Here is a 20,185-nt window from a genome sequence, read left to right as displayed (position 1 = left end):
TTTCTGGCATTATGTTGCAGGTCCCACTTTCACTTCCCCAACTCAATTGTTGTGTCATCCTTTGGAAGGAGACAGGAGTAGTGGCACATGACAGTTATGGGTTGTCGGGGTTGGAAGAAACCTGCTTGAGTCTAGTGAGTATGTGAACAAGGAGGCCCACTAGAATGTATTTCAGTGGCTGTCTGGGAGGGAGAACCCACTGCCTCCCAAGGACAGCGTTGGGAGTGAGGACATATTTCTTCACCTGAACCAAAATTAAAATCTATGTCTTTGTACCTTCTGCCCATTGTTCCTGGTTCTGCCCTCTGGGGCCAAGCAGAGTATAAAATCTCTCTTTCAGGTGCTAGCCCTGCCCTTCAGATACTCATGCTTCCCCAACTCTTCTCTTCCCCAGGCTAAACATCCCTAGTTCCTCCAAATGATGCTGATATTACATGATCTCACCCTACAACATCATGATTTCCCTCCCCTGAATGTTTTCTAGCTTCATGAAATGCAACACCCCAAACAGAGTACTAGACCTGGGCTGGTCAGGGCAGAGTACAGAGTGGGGATATTGTCTCCCTACCCCTTGCCACTTCTCTTCATGCAGCCTGAAACTGACATTCGCTTGGTTGGCAGCCATGTCACACTTGTATGGCGCTTGTGGTCTGCTAAAACCCCTAGAACTTTTTCAGATGAATCCTTGTGACAAAGCAGAATTTCCCCATTAGACTTCACAGGGACAAACTTCTGAGCACAGCCATGAGTGATCTGAGCAGTGGAGGAGGGAGGGAGAGAAGAGGTGTTTTTTTTTTAACTTAAATGTAATGTTTTAACAGGGGTTTTGTTTTTCTTGCTTTCTTAATGGAGGTGAAAGATAGATCTTCATGAAAATAAAAATTAATGAAAAAGCTCAAATGGAAGGCTTGAACTTTAATAGGGATAAATGTAATACTATCTGATTTGGATCAGGGCCCAAGGTTGTTAAGAATCCTGACAATGGCATCCTGTGTGGGAGCTATCCTTCACTCCCAGCTCTGTGTCATCTGTGAACTTGATCAGGGTGCCCCCTATGCCTTTATCCAAGTCATTGATAAAATGCTTTGATGCATTGTTAAGCAATACCTGGCCAAGTACAGATTCCTGGAGCATTTCACTAGAGACCTTGTTGATCCTCTGATGATGACTCTTTGGGTGCTGTCCTTCAGCCAGGTCCTGAGCCACTGAGTTCTCCTTGTCTAGCGTCCAACATTCAGAATCTTCAGCCCAGCCCCCTGAGTTGGAGCTTGGAAGGCTGCTTGCCCAGCTCGTACTACCGTGGGATCTCTTTGATGTCATACAGGTTTTGGAAATACAGGCTAGTGTAGATACTGCCTGGGCAGACTTGATTGAAATCAATTTGATTTAATTCACTCTCTTCAGGCCTTGATTTCATCAGTCTTTAATCAGTTTCCACAAAGGAACATTTTTGCTTACCGTAGCTTAATATGTCCTCTTCATTGCTTAGATATGATTTGCAGATCAGCTTACACCTGAGAGGAATCACTAATGCTTCATTTGGCCCTGGCACAGAACATGCCTAGGTTGCACTGCTTGCATTTACCACGTGTGCCAGTCATGTCCCTAGGTAGAACAAGATCATTAGGATGTTCCCACAGGGCCTGCCGCAGCCAGCCTCTTCCTCCCCCACTTCTCAGATCACTCAAGGCTGTGTTCAGAAGTTTGTCCCTGTGCAGACTAATGGGAAATTCTGCTCCACAAGTGTCTCTTGATTTTCCTGCCCTTCCTGGGAAGTTGGCGTTGGGGTCAGGGGAACTGGGTTCCAGTCCCACAAGTCCCACAAGCTCCCTAGCCCTTGGCTCCTAGCTTACTTCACTGTCTGATGAGGGTGTTGGAGCAGCTGCTAGCCTCTGAGGTCGCCTTCTAGCTATGATCCCATGATTCCTTGCCTTTTGCCTGTGCCTTCTTCCTGGTTTGTCTCCTCCTTGAAGGTAGGGAATGTGGCCCCCACCGCAATATAGTGACCACAATAAACAGCTCAATAAATATTGGTCGAAGGAATGAACCCCAGCAGAGGACAATTTCCCTCTCAGCAGATTTCTTTTTGCTTTTAAGGAAAAGTAGAAACAGATGTAGACACTAACTGTAAACTTTGGGAGAGATAGTAGGGATCTTCCCTGGAGATTATCTTTCATGTCCTAGGCTCAGGTCCTTCTGGTCTGGTGTTCTCTTTCTTCTATGTCTGCTTGTCTCCCTCCTCTGGATCCAAGTTCCTTGAGGGCAGGGACCACATTTTTTGCCTAATAAATGCTTGTTAATCCACTGACTTCTAGGGGCTGGGCCCTTGAAATCCACTTTGTAATTATAATACAAATTATCATAAGAATATCCCAGCTTCTCTTTATGGCCCTGCCATTCTTAGTCCTACCAGCCCCACTTGCTCCTTGTTGCTATTTTCTTTGTTTACAATCCCTTCCCAACAATTCCCCCACCCCCACCGAACAGTCTAGCAAAATACATCTAGCCACATTCTTAGCTTTCTCCAAACTTAGCTTTTCAGACTCTTTCATGTTGCCTGCTGAGAGCCACCCTGGAGCAGAATGACTGCCATAGGTTTACTAGCCACTGGGTGTGAGGTGGTACTTTATTCTGTTTATTAGCAAGGGATTGAGGGGAAGTAGTGGCAAAGGCACCAGACTTGGAGTCAAGAGAGACCTGGGTTCAAATCCCAACTCTGACATTTCTAGCCTCCTCACCTGTAAAATGGGGATAAGAATATATGTCATTGGTGAGGTAGAAAAGAGTGCTTGAGGCAGATGGAGCCAGCAGGACATGAGATAGGAGATAAGACCTGGATGTGACCAACCAGAAAAGTGATCAAAGAAGACCATGACCTTCTAAAGATTTCTCCTGAGGAAATGATGCGGATACAAACAGTGCCCCAAAGGTTAAAATAATATTGAGAGTTGCTTTTCCAGTACTTTGTGAAGCCCCTAGTTTATTCTGTACCCTGAAGGTGCCCTAAGGTCCTTTCCCCCTTATCTTGAACCTGTGCCAAAAGAATTGCTTTTTTCTCCCTTATCTTCGGTTCCCTGGGTCCTTTAGATTTTAACCTGCGTCCTCCTGCCCTCTCCTTAAATCCTTAAACCATAAAGAATTCTCGTTGTCTCCTTCATCCTATGTTATCCTGTCCTGTTTTTAATCTTTAGCCTCCATAAAACCTCTAAAACTACATCACCATTCTGAAACTTCTACATAAGCATAACTCCCCCAAATATTGGGGTCTCACTTAGCTTTCTTGCTACGAGATCCATGCTGCTTTTGCATCAATAAAGCTCCCCTTGGTTAGAAGAAAATCATCTAAGTGAATTCTTTCACACCTGAACCAGCTCTCCCAACTCTAAACCTCATCATTTCATAACTCACAGATTTGGTGTAAAGCTCAAATGAGACAGCAGCTAGAGTGCTTTACAAATATTAAACCCTTTAGTCAGTTATTATAATTAATCTTATTAATATGAGAGGCAGCAGGGCATAATGGAGAGAGAGCTAGCCTCAGAGCCAAGAAGACCTGGGTTCAAGTCTTGTTCTTGATCCTTAATGTCTGTGTGGCCCTTGGCAAGTCACTTCACCTACCCTTCAGTACTCCATATCACTAAGACTCTTAAGTTGTGGAGAAGGTGCTGGCCTGCATCATCACCTGACAGCTTCCCAGGTCCAGGCCCCTCTGCTTAATATTATAAATCCTAGGGACCATCAGTTCCACTGGCTGGGGGTTGGGGTTTTGAGTCCACCTCAGACATGTGCTGCAAAATAAAGGCTTAGAGTCAATGGGCTCTCTCTAAATTTATAATCCTATGATCCTACTTCACTCAGAATTCAAACAGTGCCCTCCTCATCCAGTCATTTGAAAATATGGTGAACAAACCTCATGATTTTATAGATGTCAGTCATGTGGCTTCTCAACCTTTGATTTTTTCAGGCTGAAGAGACTTTGGCTTTTAAAAAAAAATTCCTTCTGTCCCCTCTATCCCTCCCTTTCTCACCCCATGCTATGAAAGCTTCCCAAAAACATTTTAGAAAAAAAGGTTGATGAGTAAGTTACAACAGGCCGCAGGAGGCCATGTAGAAAAATGAAAAGAGTGCTGGATTTGGAGTCAGAGGCCTCAGGTTGCAATCTGGCTTCTGACCTCATCAGCACACTGTTGTTGCCCTTTCCAAAGTTCCCAGTGATTTTTGACCTGTCAGATTTGATGGTCTTTTTTTTTTTTTTTTTGGTCTTCATCCTTCCGACCTCTCTGCTGCACTTGACATGGTTGCCTAACCTTTCCTCCTGGACACTTCTCACTCTTGGTTCTCCTACCTGTCAGCCCACTCCTTCTCAGGCTTCTTTGCTGGTTCATCATCCACATCATGCCCCCTGTTGGTGTTCCCCAGTGTTGTGCCCTGGGCCCTCTCCTCTCCTTCTCTACTATCTCTCCTAGTGACCTTATCACTTTCCTTGGATTTAACCATCACCTCTATATAGATGACTCCCTAGATCTCTAGGACAGTTCTAGTCTCTTCTTTAAGTTTTAGTTGCACATTACTCCATGTTCATTGAGACTTGCTTACTTTACAGCTAGTAAATGTCCGTGGCTGGATTTGAACTTGGAGATCCTAACTTTAGGTGTTTTGCTCCATCATTTCAGAGTGCAGCACAAGCACCGCCTTCTGCAGGAAACCTTTCTTTTTCTTTCCAACTGCTAGTGCCCTCTCTTCCAAGTGGTCTTGTAGTTAACTAGGCATTTATTTGTATTTATTCTCTTTACATTTATTCTGTACAGACCTACGTATGTCCTCATTGTCTCCCCAATTATAACGTAAGCTCCTTTCCAGTAGGAATTGTTTCATTCATTGTATTTGTGCTTTCAGAGTCTAGCATAGTGCCTGGTATGTAGTACTTAATAAGTACTCCTTCAATCTAACCTAAGATCCCATTATGTTTGTTGCCTGCCACATGATACAGCTGACTCTTATTGAGCTTGTGATCCACTAAAACCTCTAGATCTTTTCCAAATGGCCTGCTGTCTGACCTTAGGCTTTTCCTATCTTAGACCTGGGAAGCTGAGTTTTCTTTGGAACCCAAGTTTTAGACTCTATTTTTATTCCTATTAAAATTAAGCTAATTTGATTCTTTCAAATATTCAAATCTGTCAGTCTTTTTGGCCTTCTGACTGTGCCACACAGTGTGTCCAGCTTTGTGTTAATCTGCAGCTATGTAAGGTTGCCATCTCTGCTTTTATCCAAGCCAGTGACAGAAATGTTAGCACAGGGCCGAGCAGAGATCCCTGGGGCACTCCACTAGAGACCTGCTAAGATGATGTTGGATCATTAATAACTATTCTTTAAGTATGATCAGCTCTGAACATACCTACTTGGGTTCTTTTCTTGTCCACATCTCTCCATCTTTTCCACAAGAATCACATGAGATACTTTATCAAATGCTTTGCTAAAATCCAGGAAAAATCTGTCTACAGCACTACAATCATCTGCCAGTTTAGTGACCCTGTCAAAAAAGAACCAGAAGTTAGTTTGTATAACCAGTCTTTGATGAAGCCAAGCTGCTGCTTTATTATTGTAAGTGGATTGAGGGAGCACCGCTTCCTCCTCTTATTATCTGTCCTCCATTCCTTTAATAGCATGTTCTAGAATTTTGCCAGAAATGGAATTTGGGCTCACTGGCCTAGAGTTCAGGCTAAGTTCTAGTCTCTTTTTGGAAAATGGTGACATTTGCTCTTCTCCAGTCCTGTTACGTTTTGTAAAATGAGGGATATCAACTATTCTCTGGGTCATTGGATGTCCGAAGTAGAACACATAAGGACCCTTGGGATCCTCTAGCTCCTTCTGCATTGTTTTACAGAGCAGCGAACTCTCCCTGAAACAGTGGTCTCCAGTAATTCTCTTGTCCCTTTTCTGGATTAGTAATGAAGGGCTCAGAGGCCTCATTTCATATGCAAATCCATATACTCAAGCGTGTTATCTCTGGAGACATGAGTCCACACGGGAGCAGAAACGGACCGTTGTTTTGCTAAATGGGATTTTCTGTGCACACTCTGAGCATCAATAATTTTGGTTATTGTAGTTTTTTTTCACCTTCCAAACTAATAGGGGGCCCCCTGGGAGTCCTTAAGATTGGGACCCTAAAGTAGTCCCTGGCCAGTTGTAACTTAGCAGAGAGCATTGCTCTGTTCTCTAAAAAAGTTTTTCTCAACTTTTTCCCTATTATTTTCTTTTTTGAAAAAAATTAAAAATTTCTATTTGAAGTTCCGAATTCTCTCCCTCTCTCTACTCTCTCCCTCACCCATTGAGAAGGCAAGAAATATGATACCTGTTATGCCTATGAAGTCATTTCATATTATTTTCAAGGATAAGGGGAAAAATTTCAAGAATAAAACTTAAAAAATACCGATTCACTTTAAAAAAATCCAATTAAAATATTGAGTCTAATAAAAATCTACTATGTAGGGTTTGAGTAAATGCTTTAGAAGGGGCTTGTTATTTTGTCATTATTTGCTTTAGCATTTCAAGATCTTGGTAGTTCTCCTACATTTTAGTTCTACGAATTTCTTATAAGGTGCATCTATTTTATAATAAACTCCCAACTACAAGAATCTTAACAGCTCTCTTTGGAGTTTGGAATGTTTGGATGGGGTTCCTTTTTGAGAAGGAGAGAGGCCAGTTTACCAAGCAGGGGAGCCCCAAACCTGACATCGGCTTAGCACTAGGACTCAGGAGTAGCCAAGGAAATGTGATGCGCCTGCATCGCCAAATGGCTGCCTTTGCCGTTCCACTTATGCCTGCTGCATGTGGGGCTCGGGGAATTAGAGGCAAACGGAGCATTTTCAGTGTGGCTGCTGTGCCTTCATCAATCAGGATGTACAATTGAAAGGGCACTCAGCTTAAAGTTTAATTTGATTTCCATGCTATGAATTATGAGTGTCTGGATGTTCTTGTCTGTTTAAATATTAGGCAATATTGAAATGGTTTTGAGCATTCTGGGTGTGTGTCTTGCTTCGCACTGGATGTTCTCTGGGCTGCCTTTCAAATAGAAGATGATTAAAATGTCTTTTCAAAGCTTTATTCCCAGTAGGAGAAATGCAGTTTAGTGGTTCCAAGGCAAAAAGGAATCGAGTTAAGCTTTTCCTCCAAGGTTCTGTGGCTAATGAGGCCTAGGGTTAGTTTTCATAAAAGCATCTCCATTAACAGAAGATCCATACCACAGCCAAGCTCAGAACTAGGCAAATAGAAGGTAAACATTTGTTGATTGATCATTCAGACAAATATGTGGCTTCACTCGGTTTAACAGAATGTCAGCCTTAGCAACACTGCTATGAATGTAAATGTAGGCACTGAAGGTGACTGTGGATTTAAAAAAATGTAATCAACTTATTGTCTTCTATCTATATTTGAATTCCGAAATTGATTTAAACTGAAACGGAGCTGATCTGGAAAGCAGCAGGGGATAGGCTAGTGAGGACTGTTTGAAGTAGGCCGCCCCACTGCAGCTGCCTCCTGATTTCAAAAGCTCGGTGATTTCATCTGCATGGGCGACACAGAGCAGGCTCTTCATGCCTTTGTCAATGGTTTCATGCATTGCTGTGGCCAAAGAATTCCTCACCCGTTGGCCTACCTTCGGGTGATTAACCTCTCCCCACTTGGTTGAAATGACAGAGGCTGACTATGGCACCTGAGTCTGTGGCTGTCCCTTGGTCTTTCTGGCTCAGGAGGACCTGGCCAAGTCGAATTGGCTGACCCAGCCTTCTGAGAGGTCAAGGTCCCCATGGAGAGGCCCACAGCAGATGTGCAATAAAGACTTGTGGATTGATCTGTGTGTTTATGAAGTTTGGACCGGGAACAGCAATGCTATGGATTTTAATACAGACATTGGCCATTACTGTGGGTTCTAAAAACTGTAATCACCTTGTATCCTAGCTATATGTTAATTTCTAAATTGATTGAAAGTGAAGAGCATAGATTTGAAGTCTGGAGAGCAGCGGGGGATAGGCTAGTAATTACTTGAATTACTAGTGATTATTTGAAGTAATGCCGACTTGCTACAGTGCAAATATGCCTGCTTGGAGGGCCTGTCAGGGACAGAAAGACAGCAAGACTGTCCTGAGCTATGTGTATTCTGCTCCCAGAATGGGCCCAGCCTGTGTGTGTGTGTGTGTGGGGGGGGAGTGGTGAGGGTGGGGGGGGTGGTGGGCAATGGGATGTTTTTATTTGGAGGATGGAAAAAAAGGGTTTGTTCCACCCAGGCTCAATGAAACTGCTACTTCTGGGTGAAGGAAGGGAAAAAGGCCTTGCATTTCATTTCCAATTTCAAAACAAAAGATTTGTGAGTTTTTGGTCACTTGGCAGAGTGAGGAATGCTGACCTAGAGGAGAGAGGAATATTTAAGTAGATAGTTCAAGGGATATTGTCTGCATTCTATGTTTCTTTAAGAAAATGATAGAAATTATTTTTTGAAGACTCTCCATTGTCTAGTCAGAGCAGTGTTTGTTTGCTAGTTCAGGCTCCAGCGAATTGAGCAAGGGGACTCCATGTGAAATTTGTATTTCACTGCTCTTTCCTTCCTCAGCAGGAATGTTGTAGAGCCACATTATAGAAATGAAAGGCAGCAAGGTTTAGTGTGGCTGTTGAAAGTCGGTACTTGACATGGGCCCTGATTCGGGGCCAAGTGTGTGTGTAAATGGGAGCTGAGCCCTCTAGGGTAAGAAACTGTACTTTAATTAGGAATATATGGCCTATGTTTTGGAATTGATTGTTCTATCATAGTTGATATGGTAGAGGACTTACCTAAACAGGTTTGTTCAATGCGATTAGGAAATTAGTGGGAAGTTTTGGTGCTTATGCTGTGTCTCCCTCAGAAAATCAGAAATAAGACATCATCTCGTTGGTACTTGCATTTTATATCCTTCCCAATGAAGACACCCTTCCCACCCTCAGGTTTACCGTGGCCTGGAAAAGGCTCCCCTTGGTGACCAAGCATCTGCTGGTGACAAGCCAGCCCTTTTATATCCAGCCTGGGCGTTTCTAGTATGTCAGATCTGCCAGAGCTTGGCACCCACAGGCTTCGACTTTGAGAATCCAGGCTCACCTCCACACTATTATGAGGCATCACAAGAGGGCTTTAATGGAGAAAAAAAATACAGGAGTTGTTTTATATATATATATATATATATATATATATATATATATATATATATATGTATGTATGTATTTTAAAAAATACCTATTAACATGCAACACATTTTCTTTTTTGGTTTTTAAACAGACATAGGCTTACTACGTGACACTTGTTGGATATCTTATCAAGGAGAGTCTTGTTCAGGTTGGGGTTAAGTGAGATGGTTTCTGACATTTTTATCAGGTTCTGTAATCCCTCTAATTTGTTCCAAAATATCCTTGACTTTCCCCTGGAAACGATTAATACTGCCCACCCCTTCCCATGGTCCAGCATCTCTGAGGTCCATCAATGTATTTCAAGCCCCAAAGCATACTGGGGCCAAATTAGTTTGCCCATCTCTACAGTAGGCCTGCAGTGGTTTTGCATGCAAGTGCAGCATTCTCCTGCTTCTCCCAGTGAGAGGAAGCGAATGTGGCTTCTATAGCCGGCTGGAAAGAAATGGTGGGCCGAAGTAATGCGTGCTTGACATATGTCCTTCTGGGGTCCGGGGCTGTGTGTTTCGGGACTCCTGTGAACAGGACGGATGGGGGTTTATAAATACACAGAATGTAAATCAATTCCAAGTGTCAGTCACAGCGTGGTTGTTTTTATGAGAGAATCCAGTTTGGTGGAGGGTGGGGGCTCTGGACAGAGATAACAAGAGCAAGTTTGGCCTTTCACTTGAAGTTGGGGGGCTGCCCACGATGGAGCTCTGGTTTAAACAGTGGCAGTACAAATGGCAGTTTCGTCATGCGTGGGCACCACAGGATGAGAAAGGATGGATGCATAGGAAGAGAAAAGCAGAGCAAGAACAAAATGGCTTATGGTTTTGAAGAAAGGACTAAGAAGCACTTGTTAGCTTGAGAAAGGGAGCTTGGCTGTGGAGCTAAAAGCTCTCGAAAGGGATGGGCGGAAGGAGGGTTTTATTTATCTGTTGGTAGGGGCTTTTAGAATGGAGGAAGGCTGGGGGGGGCACAGAAATTTCAGTTTTGTTTGGATGGTTTTCTTGACAATTTGTGTTCTGCGTAGATTTAGTGGTGCCCCTTGATCTTAAGCAGCTTTTTCTACCAAGATAGGGCACTTTAATTCCTGCTTGCTCTGGGCATGCTGGACAAACATTTTTCAATGCCATTTATTCACTAAAAATGTTTTTTCTGGTTTCTGGTAAACATCTGGACATTGCACATAGGAGATTTTAGCTGTGTGTGTGTGTGTGTGTGTGTGTGTGTGTGTGTGTGAGAGAGAGAGAGAGAGAGAGAGAGAGAGAGGAAACAGAACAGGTGTTGCAATTGGTGTTGTTACTATATGTGTAAATGACTATTTTGCCATAAAGTTGTCATTTAGACTAAAATTGTACTACTCTCTTTTAGGACGGCCAGTCGAGGGGACTTCATGTTTTCTGCAGATCGTTTGGTAGGTGAAGGGTGTCCATTTCCATTTCATTGTTGTGACTCAGTGACACCTGCCAAATGCCACTCAAGGGGGAGGGGGAGGGATTGCCAGCTGCTTGCCAGCTTGCTGAGCTTCCTGAAGTTTTACTTCTATGGTTGGAGTAAAATTTGGCCTTTATATCCTTTCCTCCCGAAGTCCTTCATGTGAACTCATTTCCTATAGCATTGAGGACCTACTGCCCCTCAGGTAGACATGGCTTTGAGCCTTGGCTCTGCCACTCATTGGCTGTGAGGCCTGAGGCCTGGACCTCAGTTTGACTTCTCTGTAAAATGAGACTGGGCTGGCTGCTTCCTCAACTGCCAGGGAACTCTTAGAGCTCAGGGCAGCGAGCACCATATACATGGGTATTAAAAAGAGGATCTAGGGTAGCCATGGGAGGAGATAGCCAGCCCCCAAGGACTAAAACCTTTGTTTAAAGGAGAAAGGGGTGGGGTATGATCATGGCAGAGAAAAGTTCCGTCTTCTCTCATCTATTTTTTTTTTGGAGGCAGTCAGGGTTCAGTGACTTGCCCAGGGTCATACAGCTAGTAAGTGTCTGAGGCCAAATTTGAACTCAAATCCTCCTGACCCCAGGGCCAGTGTTCTCTCATCTATTTTTCTCAGAGATATACTGAATGGTAGGTTGAAATGCTTTCCTGGTACCATGCGTCTAATAGGGAATTGTTTCTCTTCAATGATAAATCCTAGCCAGGCCTGATAACTCTGATCTCATGTGGAGGAGTGTTTGTTAGGCCTTTTGCCTTAACCATCCTTTATGTGACCAGATTCAAAGTTGTGAACTCATTGGATTGAGAAAAACAAGGGCTGTTCATTGCTTAGAATCAGTCGGCAAGCATTTCTTAAGTGTACTTGGAGGTCGGGGAGGGGAGACTGACTAGGGCCTTCTGGATGCCAGGACAAGATTGCTGATGGTGGAGTAAGAAAAGCAGAAATACTGTGTGTTTCAGCCTCTTAGCTTTAGCCAAATAATGGAAGAGAAAATGAACTTTGTTGAAAAAATCCTAGATCCTATGCTCTCTGGAGGCGTTAGTTATTCGACTTGAGTTTTCCTCAAGGCTCAAAGAGTACAGCCAACTTTACTGCATTTGGCTTGAAATCCTGACTACCATTTACTGTGTGACCCTGGCAAGTTGCTCTCTGGGTTTGTTTCATCATGTGTGAAATGAGGCCATAGACTAATAATATACAAGGGGTCTTGATCATCCCAGACTTAAAGGTAAAAATTGCTTGGGACTCCAGGGGCTGTACCAAGCCCCACTGATTGCAGTTGATGGCAATAGTTTCTCTGTGGTACCAGAAATCAACTCATCTGCCTCCTTTCTATACTTGTACCACCTAGAGGGACTGGGTGCAATATGCCATGAGAAAGAATCTGGAGAAGCCAAGCGTTCCCTAAAGGAGGCTCTTGCCACTTGCCTTTGCTTCTCTTCAAGGCTCTGGAAAAGCCCAGGCTACACTCATTGGGAAATGGGAAAGGCCCCTGGGGCACAGTGACTGGAGGGAGAATTACTCAGGGCAGGGCCTTGGGCTTCTTCCAACGTTGACCTGAAGTTTCTGGTCTCAGGAAAGTGGCCCCTGTTCCTAGTATTGAGGAATTCAGCTAGCTACTTGATCAGTGAGAACCCCTGCTAGCAAAATGGCAGTTCCATTGCCCTCCCTGGCCACTGGCCTGGTCACATCTTAGTCACGGGGCTCAGATCTGACTGGGATTCTCTGCAATTTGTTTGTCCCAGGCTGAGGTGGCAGGAGCAGGGGGTGCAGGGGTGCTGAGTGCAGGGATGGTCCCTTCAGGTAGAACAACAGAGAGCCCTAGTCTCTTCACAGAAAGGAATTCTGGCTTTGCCTGGTAATTTGCTCATATGAAATAGAAATTTTCCTCAAAAGTGGTGGCTGGAGGCTTTGACATACTGAGATCCCGGGGTTCTGGGCCCTCTGCCTAGTGCTGGGTGCTGACAAAGGGCTCTGCACCACTCAGCATTGAGCCTTTTAATGGGTGCAGAGCCTTCATTGGGTTGAGATCATGGAGTCCAAGCCCAGGTTTGACTCTGCTTTTTCCTTTTCAGTCAGTAATGTCATTTTGATTGCAGAAAATGAGTGGTGCAGACTCTACCTGGCTTTTGCCAGAAGGTCCCTTCGGGTAGCAGCTGATCTCCTTTGTGGTGGCCCTTCTTAGCTTTGCTTCCACATCCTCTATAATAGTCACCAGGAAGCCTTTTGGGGTACAATAGCTCTGCTCCTCTCTTTACATGAATTGTCTTTTCCTACCTGAGTAAGGGAGAAAGGAAGAGAGAAGAGGGGAGAAAGAGGAGAGGGAAGAAAGAAGAGAAAAGAGGAGAGAGAGGAGAGAAGAGAAAAGAGGAGGAGAGAGAGAGAAGAGAAAGAAAGAGAGGAGAGAGAAGAAAGAGAGAAAAGAAGAGAGACAGAGGGGAGAGAAGAGAAAGAGAAGAAAGAGAGGAGAGAGAGGAAAGAGAGAAGAAAGAGAGAAAAGAGGAGAGACAGAGGAGAGAGAAGAGAGTGAGAAAGAGAGGAGAGGAGAAGAGAGGAGAGAGAGAGAGATTGAAATATCACAGTTACCATAAAGATCACTTAGTCAAAGGCAGAACAGTGTACCACCAGATTTGGGGCCAGAGGACCTGGTTCAAATCTTGCCTCTGCATGAGCATGGCTAAGTCATTTATCTTCTCAGTAAAATGAGGGTGTGTGATGGGCTGAGATATGAGATAAGCTGAGCTCTGATGTTCTGTGCTTCTAAGATAGCAGTGGACGATGCCATGGAAGGCCCTCTGCAAAGGCTGAAGTGTTCCTTTAGATAGTACTGAGTTGATGCCTGGCATTCTGTCCTTGGGACCAACATATTAGAGGCTGGTATGTGGCAGATGCTAATTCCCTTCATTAAATCTTAAATAATTCTTTCTTTTGTTCTACAGATCAGACTTGTTGTGGAAGAGGGATTGAATCAGCTACCATATAAAGAGTGCACAGTGACCACTCCAACAGGTAATCAGGGCAGCGATTCCTATCCCTTGGAAAGTTTGTGGGAGAAACAATAGTCCGCCCAGATGGGAGGAGGGGGTGGGACAGGAAAGGAAGCAGCCTGAAAGAAATCAATGTGCACAATGAGGCGTCTCTCTGGAGCTGGTCTTTTTAGCGTCTTAATGAACTCTGTGAGACATTTAGCGCCGTGACTTTTTCTTAATGGTTTGCTTGTCGATCCAAGTTAAAGGTTAATAAATATCCTTCACTAGGCAGGTGTTGTCTCCCTGATGGCCCGTGGGGACGCAGCTAAGAATTGCACCTTGGTGGGGGAGCTACTGGCTGGTAAATGGGAGAGACTGGCTCAGCGTTCAATCAAATACATTAGGAAGAAGAATGATAATTAGACTGAACAGTGGAGATGGCGAGAGCTGAAAAGGTGCCTTGCTTCCCGCCCCGCCCCCCCATTTTTGAAAATATGGTTTAGCAATTTAGGGCTCTGGGCGGTTCTGGAAAGCTGCTTACCTTGGCTCACCTTGTGAAGGTCGGGCATCTAGCCCTTGAGATCCCCAGGTGACCAAAGTGCCCTGCACACCTTCAGCCCTTGTATAAATGCTAACCATTATTCTGATTGTTAAGCTTGGAGGTGGGTGTGGCAGCAGTGGCCTGGCAGTCAAAGGTTTCCATGCTGGGTTTGCTCTTTACTGTGAAGTCTAGGGCAGGGGACTGGAATACTCTTGCCACAATCTTCCTGAGTGTGGCTGAAGCAGATTAAACATAATTGAGCAAAACAAATCAAAATCTGATGGAATATAGGTAATATGAATGAGTAAGTGGCCCTGTTTCTATTTGAGTTTGACATCACTTATTCTTTCTCAGCCTCAGTTTCCTTGTCTGTCAGAGTTGTAATCCTCAGACTCACTGTGTGGCAGGGTTGCTGCGATGATATAAATGAGATCTGGGTATGGAGCACTCTGCGACTGGTATGTATGGTGGAAGCCTGATGCCGTGGAGTCAGTTAGAATGCTGGCCCTCATATCTGTCTAGCTCATCTGTGAAATGGGCCTCATACTGGCTATTACTTCAGGATTGTTCTGAGGAAAATACTTTGTGGATCTTCAAGTGCTTTCAGAATGCAAACTCTTACTACCAACAGCAGCCTAGACATCTGTCCGAAGCAGTCCAAGGCAGGAGGAGAGATCAGCAATTGAGGTGGCCTTGGCCACTGCTTCATCCTCTTTGGAACTGGGCGGCCGGGCTTGTGTTCAGGGCAGCAGAGGAGATGTCCCAGTAAGGCTGCTGTCATCATTCACCTGGGAGATGATTGAGAAAAAGGGCCTTCTGAGATCCTAGTCAGTGTATGGGGTGGGGTGGGCCAGAGCCTTTTTCAGGGTGCAGTAGGGAGGGTCAGTGGTTTTCCATTTAATTCACTTTAGGAGAATACAGACATTTTCCTCCTATTATAATATTGACAGTGGGCATTTCTGTAGCCCTTTAAAGTTTGCAAAGCTCCTTTTATTCATTCTTTGATTCTTAATGATCCATGTATCATTATTTGAACCTTATAGCAGGCCTGTGAGGTCAGTACTATGAGTATTATCATCATTCCCATTTATAGATAAGAAAACTGAGGCTCACAGAAGTTGTGACTTGCTCATACGGCTAGAGGTGGGATTTGAACACAGGTCTTCCAGATTCCAAGTCCAGTCATGTTGCTGTGAGAAGAAATCCTATCCCTGTTTGATGAATTCCCCAGGGATTTATTGTGGAGAGCTGAGATGTTACTCTAAAAAGCCTCATGTGAAAGTGTCATAATAAACAGGCTTTAATACTTGGATGGCTCCAGGTCAGGCACTGCTCTTGTGGGGTGCAGATGCCAGGCCAGCCAGGGCCTGCCAGGAAGCCTCTAGAAGGGTCTTCCCAGTGGGAAGGAGACACTCTGGAGCACGGATCCCAGGCCAGGCCAGCCAGGGCCTGCCAGGAAGCCTCCAGGGGTCCTAGGATGGAAAACAAGGTTTCATTGTGGCCCTGTCTGTCCTTCTCTTAGTTCTCACTCTTACTGCCTAAAACAAATGTTGATTAAGCATCTTTGGGCAGAGGGCTATGCTCAGGTGCTGATAAATCGTGTTTGGAGAAGGTGCTGCTCATCCTTTTGCCCCTAAACCAGAGGGGCCTTCTCAAAGAAGTATCTGCTTCAACAATGAAAGATAACATTGCCTTTTCCCCCTTTCTTCTTGGACAGGATATAAGTATGAAGGAGTGAAATTTGAGAAGGGCAATTGTGGGGTCAGCATAATGAGAAGTGGTAAGTCTCTCTGTGGTTTGCTCCCCCCCCCCACCCCAGTCCTGTTCGTTTGCTCTAATTGCAGCCTACCTGAGCTCCAGCTTCTTTCTCTCCGTTGCCTGCCCTAGCTCTCCTCTCCCGGTGCTTCTGCAGTCCTGGCCGGCATGTTGCCGAGCTTGGCTAATTTTAGAGGCAGTCTCTTCCCCAGGGGCCTGTCTACATGTGCAAGGTTGTGTTAAAAGAGGAGCAGGGGAGGCTGGGAGGATGCTGGGGTGGGAGACTGCGGTGGCACGGAGACAGCAATGGAGGGAGATGGTACAGTCAGTACCAGACTGGAGGAAATGGTGCTCCTTTGTTTTACTGGTGGCTACAATCCCATCCAGGCAATGGCTGTACTGGAGGACTTGTTGGGTCTTTTTCAGCATCGCAATGATTCTGTGACCATGTAGGCAAAACCACTTTCTTGGCAATAACCGTATTTCCCCCTTGCTGGTCTTGTCGATGTTATATTTGTACGTAAGTGCTCCCTCGCTAGGATCAGCCTTTGGTCACAGTCTCCAGTGAAGTCCTGTGCTTGTAATTAGTACAGAGAGCTGTGATCATGACCCTTCTCCCCTGCCTCCCCCCCCCCATCCCTGCAGGACCAAGGTGGGGCGGGAGAGGGAAGGAGCCCTGGGAGCTGCTGGAGTTTTGTAAATTTCCCCCATGGCTTTTATTAACAAGGATGGGCTAGAGGACGTTTGAGCAGTTTTCACCAAAGTAGGTGTTTGAAGCAGGAATCTTGGGAGGCTCAGATGAGATAATGGACAGAAAGCCCTTTACACATCTTAAACTGCTGCATAAATGCCAGATGTTATTGTTGTCGGCGTTGTTGGTGGTGGTGTTGCTGCCATCCAGTTCCCAGGCCTCTGCTCTGGTGATGACTTCATTCCCTGAGCCTTCTACTGCCCTCCTGCTGAGCTCAAGCCAGGTTAATAGAGCACTACAGGGGTATGCTCGGAAATGTTTAACAACCGGAGATCTGGGGGCGGGAATGCATATGCACATACTTTTAAGTGAAATTAGCATTTTCTTCAGTCTAGGTAATCGACAAAACAATAAACCAAGCCCTGATTTGTAGTGATTACTGATTTCCGAGGTGTCAGTGTTCACCCAGAAAATTAAGCGATCAGCCCTTACCCTGGTTCTAAGGAGCTGCCTGCTGGATAAGCCATAGCATTGGTAACTGAAGGTGGCATTTCTGTATTGACTAGTCCCTGGACAATCTTGTTCAACCTCCTTTGAGTTGGTGAAGCTATGAGAGGAAGGCTTATCAGGCATTATTCATTCGACAAACATGCCGTGCCTGCCATGAAGAACCTTGTCCTGGACAGGGGATAGGTTTCAGTAGCTGAGCAGTCTTTAGTTTGTTTCTTTTCTCCTTGATTTTTGATTACAACCTTTTCCCTTAAAAATTTAAATTCTAAAATGACTTTTGGCTCCCAGGCCAGGGTGATAGTTGTTGTTGGTAACCTATCCCCCCCCCCCCAAAAAAAAATCACACACACGCACACACACGCCACTACCACCACCACCACCAACAAAACCAAACAAAACTCAAAAGCAAAAACCCCAACCCAACAGTCAGATGCTCCTTATTCACTGTGTGCTGGAAAAGCTTCTTCGGCACTAAATTAATTCATTGCTTCACCGAGTGACAGTCTTTATGACATTGTGTTCTAAGAGCCAATCATCTTTGGTCTCTAACACCCATTCCCTTCCCAAGAATCTTTCATTCTTAACCTTAATGAAAAGGACATTGTCACATAGATGAAGTGCCAGGTTTTGGTGATTTAAGCATCTTATTTAAAATAATAGGAAGAAAAAATGTTAGGAATATGACAGAAGATCACGAGCCAGGAGAACACAGAGCTTTTTTTGCCTTGCTAACTCCGGAAGCACAGCGGCACTAGGCATGAGAACTAAGAAATCAATCCTCTTTTTATAGCACTTTCAAACCTCATGGCCCCCCAGTGAGGGCAAGGTTTATTGCCTTCATCTTAGAGATACCGCAACTGAAGCGTCACGAGGTAAGCGTCCTGGCCAGATGCCCACATAAGGCATCAGAGCTAGGGAGTCAGCTCAGGCCCTTTGACCTCCAGCATCTCACTTCTTTCCTTTTCTTTAGTAACACTTTCTTTTCTAGCAGGCTGCAACACAGCTAGCTTTCATAGGCAATACCTATAACTGAAAGGTTCCATTCTAGAGCATTCTAGAATGCTGATCTTAGCTTATTGGGCAAGGCACTGGAAGACTCCTCAGACAAGGCAGAGGAGACATTGCCATCTTCTTGATGGTGAACCTTCTGTATCTGTCACAAAATCCTGGGGTGGCACTTTATCCATCTCTTCTTGTCCTTCCTCATCTCTGCCCTCAGGGGAGGCCATGGAGCAGGGTTTGCGGGACTGCTGCCGCTCGATCCGAATTGGAAAGATTCTGATCCAGAGTGATGAGGAGACCCAAAGAGCCAAAGTCTATTATGCCAAGTTCCCCCCAGACATTTACCGGAGGAAAGTCCTGCTGATGTATCCAATTCTAAGTGAGTGCATGCTCATTGTGCTCTGGAACCTTTGGTGAGGGAGGGCTTATTTTTATGCATGACTCCTGGCCTGGTAACTCTCCACGCAAAAGCAGTTCCAGCTCTTGCTGCTCTCGGGGCTTCTGAGTTAACATGGGCAGTTCATGTATGAGTTGATTGCCAGATATCAGAATATACAGTAGTCAAACTTCATTAGCTCCAAAGGGATTTTCTGTCTTTAAGTGGCAAGGGATGTGATGAGGCAAAATAAGCTGAATTCAGGGAGCATTGCATTGTGTTTTGTTCTCCAGTCCAGTGAAGGCAGCTGGGAGTTTCTCAAAGGTTTATCTTTATCTTTGTCGGTCATCTTTGTGATCCCTAGTTTTTCTGGTCTTCACACTGATTCTGGGACTCACATCGCTCACCACATGAGCCAGTGGGCTTCTGAAGGGTGACTTTGGGGGTAAGATTCTGAAGTCATGTAGTGAGGTCCCCTGGCTAGAGAATAGGTTGCTTCCAGGGTAGTTTTGCCTATGGTCTGCATCAGGGAGCTGCAGAGACTCCTTAAGAGGAATTAGGTGACCATAAAAGGATTTTAATGGCCTTGGGTTTCATTTTATTCAGGCACTGGAAATACTGTCATTGAGGCTGTAAAAGTCCTTATAGAGCATGGTGTTCAACCCAGTGTCATCATTGTCCTCAGTCTCTTTTCTACTCCTCATGGTAAGTCCTGACTTGGGTAATGGCTGGGACTCCAGATGAGGTACAGAATGGGGAAATGTGCATCTGCTTGGCTTCTCTTATGGAAAGCCCTGGCTTTATATTACTTTCCTGTTAAGTCTGTAGCCAGTGGGTATGTTTACAATAACTATGTTGGCTGGCTGCCCAGTCACCAGAGGAAATAGCACTTGGAAATATAGAGCCTGTGATTCAGCTGAGTGTTGTGGAAAGGACTCTGGACTTGGAATCAGAAGTCGGCGGGTTCCATCCTGGGTCTGCTGCTTGGTAGTCTCTCTGAGTGTCCATTGGGAACATCCTACTTTCTAGTGCCTGCCTCAGAGGGTTGGGGGAAAAGCTCTGTGTGAACTGATCTCATAACTATCAGGATGTCTGTGCTTCTGTCCGCTTGGCCGTTACCTCTGTTGACCCTCTGCGGGTGCTCTTTGTGAGGCTCTGAGCAAGGGAACCACATCAGTCTTTGGCTAGCCTGAAGATAAACCTTTGGCCATTTGCCTAGGCTTCTAGTCCATTGTTGAGCCTGACCTGGAAGCCTCCCAGAACTTGCCTAAGCTCGTCACTAGGGCATGATGAGACATGGGGAGGGAGGGGAGCAGTGGGGAACACCTTAGTCAAGGAGAAAGTGCAGAGTGCTCTGTAAATGTGAGCAGCAGGGCTTGAGGACTGGGAGGCATCACTTTAAAGTCCCACAGAAAGGGAGAATAAGGACAGTTCGTTGGTGGTCAGGTTCGGGGGAGGGATTGCTGCTGACTGGCAGGCCTCTGGGCATAGGGTGGAGGAGAGCTCCCCTCTCAAAGGAGGCACGATGACCCTGGAAAGTTGGCTAGGTGACCATGAAACAGTTCTGATGACTTTAGGTTTCATTTGATTCCAAGCATGGAAATACTATCATTGAGGCAAGAATTAACCCCATTTTACAGATGAGGATAGTGAGGCTCAGGGGGGCAAAATGGCTTTTCCAGACTGATTGTAGCCAGTGAGTGAGTGT

General features: G+C 45.1%; 1 protein-coding gene across 1 annotated transcript in view; it reads left to right on the top strand.

The window, feature by feature from the left end:
- Positions 1-20,185, top strand: part of UPRT (uracil phosphoribosyltransferase homolog) — a 34,075-nt gene that overhangs the window by 12,308 nt on the left and 1,582 nt on the right. The window contains exons 2-6 of the mRNA XM_036739870.1: positions 10,564-10,606; positions 13,573-13,642; positions 15,861-15,923; positions 18,319-18,480; positions 19,084-19,182. Coding sequence (XP_036595765.1) covers positions 10,564-10,606; positions 13,573-13,642; positions 15,861-15,923; positions 18,319-18,480; positions 19,084-19,182 — 437 coding nt within the window. The remainder of the gene's footprint in view (positions 1-10,563; positions 10,607-13,572; positions 13,643-15,860; positions 15,924-18,318; positions 18,481-19,083; positions 19,183-20,185) is intronic.

The sequence above is a fragment of the Trichosurus vulpecula genome, chromosome X, assembly GCF_011100635.1.
Source record: "Trichosurus vulpecula isolate mTriVul1 chromosome X, mTriVul1.pri, whole genome shotgun sequence".
Lineage (NCBI taxonomy): Eukaryota > Metazoa > Chordata > Mammalia > Diprotodontia > Phalangeridae > Trichosurus > Trichosurus vulpecula.
The sequence above is the reverse complement of the archived record's forward strand: the minus strand, read 5'-3'. Positions and strand labels throughout refer to the sequence as shown.